The sequence below is a fragment of the Diplotaxodon limnothrissa genome, linkage group LG18 (assembly GCF_057381915.1).
Source record: "Diplotaxodon limnothrissa isolate DT_005_m linkage group LG18, D_limnothrissa_male_GT1.1, whole genome shotgun sequence".
Taxonomy (NCBI): Eukaryota; Metazoa; Chordata; class Actinopteri; order Cichliformes; family Cichlidae; genus Diplotaxodon; species Diplotaxodon limnothrissa.
Window position 1 is genome coordinate 27708797 of NC_140613.1, and position 7567 is coordinate 27716363.

The 7567-nt window shown below is 39.5% G+C and overlaps 1 protein-coding gene across 1 annotated transcript; it reads left to right on the top strand.

The window, feature by feature from the left end:
• The first annotated feature begins 2484 nt into the window (after nucleotides 1-2484).
• Nucleotides 2485-7324, top strand: LOC146613868 (caspase-3-like). Its single transcript, XM_085378112.1, has 9 exons — nucleotides 2485-2541; nucleotides 2667-3010; nucleotides 3655-3699; nucleotides 5339-5397; nucleotides 5484-5522; nucleotides 5617-5725; nucleotides 5880-6007; nucleotides 6377-6729; nucleotides 7189-7324. The coding sequence occupies exons 2-9, from the start codon at nucleotides 2674-2676 to the stop codon at nucleotides 7322-7324; spliced, it is 1206 nt and encodes a 401-aa protein (XP_085234238.1). The 5' UTR covers nucleotides 2485-2541; nucleotides 2667-2673.
• The last annotated feature ends 243 nt before the right edge of the window (nucleotides 7325-7567 follow it).

Genomic DNA, 7567 nt, shown 5'->3' on the forward strand with positions numbered 1-7567 from the left:
CAGGACTACAACAGTAACCAAGAGGGAACCAGAATCAGAACTAGATGATAGTAGCACTAAAAATCATCATAGACCTGCACTACACTTATTTTTTAATTCTACCAAAGTACAATATTTAGATTGAGAAAAGTTTATATAATTATTTAGCCTTGTTGTGCAAACAAGCCTGCATAACTTAATAAACATAGAATTTGAAAAGTAACAAATGGCATCTAAAAAGAAACACTAGGTACTAGGTACATGTTCAACCATTTGACTAACATGTGTGTCTCACCTGCTCTTGTTCCATCTCTGTTCTGTCCTCATTCTCTCTCTCCCTCTCTGTTCCTCTCTCTCCCCCTTTGTGCTGACAATCAAGCCAAACACCAACATCATCAAATATACAGTTGAAACCAGATATTTATGTACTCTTCAGATAAAAACACTTTTTTAATTGTAACATCAAATCAGACTAAATGTTTATTTTTTTTAGATTGATAAATATAAAAAACATATTTGTTAACTTTAAGAGTAAAGAGAGAAACTATCTGTATTTCTTAATTGCAAATGGCACCAAATTGTATTCAAAATTGAGCCACACTTATGGAGCTCCACAGTTCTTTTCCTGGTGTTTTGGTTGACATCTCTTGATTTTCCCATGTCAAAGAAACAGGCTCTGTGTTTTGCCTTATATGCATCCACAGGTGTGCCACCAATTTACTCACATGGACTCTACTAACCTATCAGAAGCTTCTTCAGCTCAGAATGGAATCGTCTGGAGTTTTCCTATTAATTAACAATAAACTTGGTGTATATGTACTCCTAAATTTGATGAAAGTGATTAAAATAGACAGCTCCCTCTTTTTATTCTGACATTTAACTAATTCAAAAGATATTTCAACATTTATTTATCTAAAACAAAAGTTTACTCTAAATTGATGTTTAACAGTAAAAAAAAGTTTTTATGTTTTCTCCATAAAGTGTATGTAAATATCTGGTTTCAACTGTGAATATACTTTTGTGTATTGAAATTCCTCTTGTTTTGCATAGATATACTGAACAACATCCAAAGCATAATATATAAAATAACATCTACCTGAGTTTTTTCTTTGAAAGAAGCTCCATATGTCCATTGTTGTGTACATCAGTACACAATTGAAACCGATTTAGAGAGTTTGTTTATCCGTGGAGGGAAACAACTGAAAATATGAAATGTAAGCTAAGACTCTCTAAAAAATCAGCATTGCTGTTCGGCTTTTTATTTATCCATTTGTTGATCAAAAAAAAGTCAAAAAAGTAAGAAATCTTTGGGGGTACTTTGATTCATTTTGGGGGTGCTTCAGCACCACCAAAAATGGGCTAAAATCGCCCCTGGTTTAACCCTTTAAAGCCAGACGGAGCGGGAACGCTCCGTTTTGAGTAACTATTTTTAAATCCCGGTAGCACTGCAACCACGTAAGCTAGCGCAATAATTTTTTTGCATATGAAACCAGAGGAATTGTACTTACATCTTATGCCATCAGCTTGTCCTAGGTCACAGTTTCCTTCCACATATAGCTTTGCAAAAACTGCATAAAAAGCACTTGCAGGAACCAAATCATAATATTCCAGAAACACGCTTTGCCGATCCGATCAGCTGTTCGTAACACTTCCTACGTCCATCAGCGTTAACTATCGCATGTCCGTCCTGACCTGCCTTTTGCGGGAATGTAGTTTTTTACCATCAGGGCCTCATGAGCCTATACTGGTGTTTTTAAAAGTTATGTTTTACTTTATGACTTTCTGTGTCATTTCTGGGATGCTTAGGACTCATATTGCACTGCTGGAAATAGTTTATTTTGATGCATACGCTGTTTTTTTTGCAAATTTGCATTATAATATTTATTTATGTTTTATTTAGTATATAAAAATTGGTGTATTTCAAAAATAAAAATATGAAGACACTTAAAACAAATTTCCTGTGGTGGGAAACTATTTTGTGCAACTTTTTTGTATTTACAGTTTTGAGGGATAAGCCTCTTAAATTTCTCTAACTACAAATATATGTTAAAAAAACAAAAACGATTTTCAATTTTTTTGTAGTTTATTGCACTTTTTTGCAATTTATGTAATTACTATGCACTTAATGCATACATATTATTAAAATTTGGGCTATAATGGTTGTACTGATGTATATCAACTTGAAATGCTCCCAAAAATTGCACTACAGCATGTAAAAATATAATATAAGCTCTGGCGGACTTGGTTCTATGGTAGGTCTTAAAGGGTTAATCATTATTTACAATTCAAAGATCGTGTATGGGCACGCACATTTTGCATCGTCATGTGGTGCAGTGATGCCTGCGTGCTGCAGCACAGCTTTTTCTCAGTGCTACATGGCTGTAAACCTGTTATTCCTGCTGTCGAGAAGTACAGGGCACTTTTGTACAGCATGTAGTCGTTATCATAGGATCTGAGAGTCACTTCCGAGTTTGTTCTGAGAACGCAGGATAGTTTCGTGTTGGATGTTATTTCAAAGAAGGAACGAGGTTTCGTTTTCAAGGACAGAAGTTCCAACTGACCGTAAGAGAATTACGTTTTATGTAATATAATGTGCAGCTATTATTACGATAGTAAGCTGTAGTAAACCACTTCCTTCTCATAGACAGTAGTGTTTAGGATCACCTCTGACTCTTTCCTTTGCGCAGATTCAGCATGTCGGCCCAAAATGCAATAAGGAGCAATAAAACAGCCATTCATGAGATTCTGTCCGGAGACCACGGGCTAATTCTCAACAAAGTTTATGAGAATAAGCTGATCACTCAGCGGGAGTACAACAATCTTAAAAGCATCAACAGTGCAAATGCGGAGACACACGTCAATGAGCTCGTGGATAAGATCATGAATAAAGGAGAAGAAACATGCAAAGACTTCCTGAACCTCCTGCAAACTGATGGCGCCATTAAAGAAACTTTCCCTCTGCTGGCGAGTTTACAGCTGAGTTGTACCCCCCTTTTATCCGAGCCTGTCCAAGTGTCTTCATGTCAGCATGGTAACACACACACGTAACACTGTATAGAAACACTGTTTCTGATAGAATGAAGACTAGACTGATATATTAAATATTCCTTTATTGGGTGAGAAAATCAGACCATGTCATAACTGCTTTAAGTCATACAGAATAGATATCAGAGCCTTAAACAGGCTGACTTCTGCTAAATGGGTCAAACTGGGCAGAAAGTATACAAACACATAACATCCTTATAGAATATGATGTAACACTATAGATCAACTTACCTCAGAATATATAAACCATATAAACAATTACAGCAATATGATGCAACAAACACAGCAGTACTACTGATCCAAAATACTCAAAGCTTCATAGAACTGAAACAAACGTTTATTTTTAGCTCCAATCTGCTGCTGATACATACTTTAGGTTTCTGAACATTAAACTTGTTTCTGCCTTTCATAGTGTGTAACTTCAAGGCCCTGAGTACTTTCTCCCACACTGAAAACACTGGGATGATAAAATTATTTGAACATTACCTAATAAGACTGATTCAGGACAGACAATTAGTTATTTTAAACTTTTCTATGTGTGATGTTTTAATATTACTGTTCTTCTCTGTGTGATCGACTGAAACACCATCACAGGGATCGGACTCTAACACTGTGTCTTCATTTTTGCAGAGGATGCTACAGGTGGAAACTTCTCAAAACCTGATCCCGGTGACAGTGAGTTTCTGCGCTCTTTTACCTTTCCGGCTATGAGACGTGGCTGATTTACTGTTTTCCTTTACTCTTTACCAATATTTCACAGTATAGACAAGCGCTACTTTTGTACTTTTGACAACAACATTTGAGTTAGTTTTAATCTAAAGTCTAAATTCTTTTAGCTTTAGTCTGTGAACGCGTTTTCATGGGAGCGCGGAAGCTTTCTCTGCCCCTCACACCCTGCAAGGACACAAATCAGTGTTGTGTTCCTGTGACATTGAGTCACAGGCCCACAATGAGCTTATTCACTGTTACAGAGTGAGACGTTACATGCTGGCCATGTTTATAGTCTTATTTCCCAAAGGCCCAGGTCACCAAGGTGCCGGGAAAGGACACCAGCTACTCCAGGAAGAGGTACAAGCAGGTGATGAGGAGAAGCGAGTGAGCAGGGCCGTAGGACTCAGGCAGCAAGGAGCATGGACAAGGTGGGAGAGTACCTTGCAGCGCCAAGTCATCATGCAGGAACCCAACTTCCACCAAGTCCGATTCCTCGTGCAGGAAGTATACAGCACCCTACCAAGCCCAGTTAACCTCCATGTGGGCGGGAAGAGTGAGACATCAGACTGTCCGCTGTGCTCTAGAAGAGGCACCCTAGAACACCTCCTCAGGAGCTGCCGAAAGGCCCTGGCTGATGGTCGGTATCGTTGGCGTCACAACCAGGTGCTTAGAGTAGTACCTGAGCAAGCACCATCACGCTCCAGAGAAGGCAATTTCTTTCATTAAGGCTGGAGAGAAACCCAGGTGTGTCCACAGTTAACAGCTGGCCTCCTCAGCATAGTCTCAGATTGGCAGCTACAGGCTGACCGGGGTAAACAGCTAAAATTCCCCCAGCACATCTTAAAAACTTCCCTCTAGCCACACATGATCATCACTTCTGAGGCCTCAAAACAACTGATTATGCTGGAACTTACAGTGCCCTGGGAAGAGCGGATCAAGGAGGCCAACGAGAGGAAATGCGCTGAGGACCAGGAACTAGTGCAGGGAAAGGGGTTGGGAGACATTCTATGAGTCCATAGAAGTGGGATGAAGGGACTTTGCAGGTCAATCACTCTGCAAAGTCCTCGGCCGGCTAGGTGTGGGTGGGCCAGCCAAGAAGAGGGCCATCCAGGCTATGAGTGAAACTGCAGAGAGAGTCACAAAGGTGGCTGTGGATAAAGAGAGCGGATCTGTGGATAGCTATTGGTACGCAAGTTGTGGCCTGATCACCCCTGACTTGGTCGCCAGGGTGAGGATGTATGATTTTGCGAGTCCCGAAACACCTGATTACTCCAGGATACATCGCCGAAGATGCATACCAGTGCATCCAGGAGATGTTTCTTGCATAGTTAATGTTAAAAATATTAAAAAGTACATATGAAGTTTTTCTAAAGTTTGGGTCACTGAGGGCACTTTTGTGCAGCCTCTTAGCATTATATGAGGATCTGAGAGTCAGAGACAGATGTTACTTTGCTGCATGAAGCAGTGCAGAAGCCGGATCAACAACTGGCAATTATTTTAGAGAACTACACACAAAGTACAGGATGCACTTCCATATACCAGAACATGTACGCATGAAATTGTACATGTTGGTAACACCATCGAATGATTGTGATCATTACAGGGGCCCGGCATCCACAGCAGCAGTTCAAGTTACATGCTGACGTCAGCATGGATATTGAGGTATATGTGTGTCTGTAAATGTGTGTTTCTGAGCAGTTAATGTTGCAGTTTGTCAGTTTGCTGACCGCTGTGTTTTATTCCCACAGAGGACCCATGAGCCACTGCCCACTCCTCCTCCTAATGAGGTAATTCATTCACAGGTTCTCATGCTTTCATTCATTCTTTTGTCACATCAGTGACATTTATCATCAGTCTGTTTTCTGTGTTTGTGTCCTGTAGTCAGACTACTACACTCTGACTCATAACCCACGTGGTTGGTGCGTGGTCTTCAACAATGAGATCTTCACAGGAGGTCTGAATAATCGAAAAGGAACTCAGGAGGATGCAGGTACAGTTCTTGGCTTTAAACAATGACCTGATTTATCTATGACTGTTTTATCTGGAAGCTCCTGAGCCCTGTAACAATTAATGCATATATACGTATGCCATGACCATGTAATGTACTTATAATCCTTCTTTTGCTTCTTTTCTGTCTGACACAGATACTCTGGATGCAGTGTTCACTCACTTTGGTTTTCAAGTGAAGATACACAACAACTGTACTGCAGAGCAGATGAAGAAGGAAATAAATGATCTTGGCAAGAATAATTTCAAAAGTGATGATGCCTTGGTGCGTAGTCACACATCTTCAGAGTTGTAGTACTTCATACACATGCACTTATTTTGAAATTATTTTGAAAAAAGAGTTATCTGAGAAGATAATAGAAGCAGCGAGCTCTGAGGCTCTTACCATAAACATAACCTACAGACACTTTACCATAAAACAATAACTTCTCAGTATTACATTTACATTTTTTCAGCTATTGTTTATCATTTACTGTGCAGATATGCGGTATCAGGCTTCTCAAAAAGGTCTTAGATCAGCACATTTCTAAAAAATGTCACCATGTAGTGCATGTCTCTGTGATTGTAACAGCAGCAACATGTCAGCAGTAGTGTTAGTATAAATAATAAAACATAGGTCTACCTCTGATTTAAGGTGGTGTTCGTGCTTTCACATGGAGAAAAGGGGTGTGTCTTTGGCACTGATTGGGAAAAGGTGCTCCTGAAAGAGCTGACGGACCCCTTTACAAGTGGAAGAGCTCCAACCTTGACAGGGAAGCCCAAACTCTTCTTCATTCAAGCCTGTCAAGTTGATGAGGACGAGAACCGAAAAAAAGAAGCATGGCAAGCTGACGCTTCAATCCCTGATGAGGCAGTGCTAGTGCCTGAGCTAGCAGACTTTCTGATCGGCATGTCCACAGTAGAGGAGTGCAAGTCCTTTCGAAACACACTCACAGGATCTATCTACATCCAGGAGCTGTGCAAACAGCTGAAAATAGCAGCAGAAAGGTGAGTTAAAATGATTAGTTTCTTTATAACAGACCACACCACTGTCATATGGGAAGGTCGTAGTGCAGTAGTTTCCTACAGAGTAGATTTTTTAAAATGTCACATACAGTTAGGTCCATAGAATTTTGGACAAAAACAAAAATGTAGTCGTTTTTCCTTTTTAGAATACCTCAATAAATTTTCACACAATCATGATGTGACTCAAGTGAAGACTTTGAGCTTTGAGTTTTACAAAACAGTTTAACAGTTCCAAAATTACTCATCTTTACACAAACTCCACCATTTTCTGAGACTCAAAAGTAATGAGGGAAGGCAAATCAAATGCATCAAATCGCTGTACATTTCTGTCTGCCTGCTTTTGGTGCTTTCAGACATGGTGTTGGCATGAGTTGGGTGTTTTGTTAAAATTTTGAAACTATCCAAAATGTGTCCTTTTTTATTCTCATGTTGTCCTTGCAGCCAGGTGATGGACGATATCCTCACTGTCCTAACACGTGTGAACAGGGAGGTCAGCAAAGGAGAGTTTTTATCCTGCAAACAAATGCCGGAGCCCAAATACACTCTCACCAAGAAGCTCGTCCTCAAATATATATAACCTGACTTTGACCAAATACAACACTGCAAGTCTACACAATTCCTGCATAGAAAAATGTTTTTCACCTCAGAATCATGCATTCTTTCTTGGGCCTATAGTGCTATTTACCTAAATTAAATTTTTAATAGGAAAGACATGTTTGTTTGGTTTTTTGTCATGAAATAAAAAAAAACAAAACATTTAAGTGGTTTGTATTATTTAGTGTTCACAGAGAATGATTGACTCTTACACCACATCTTACCT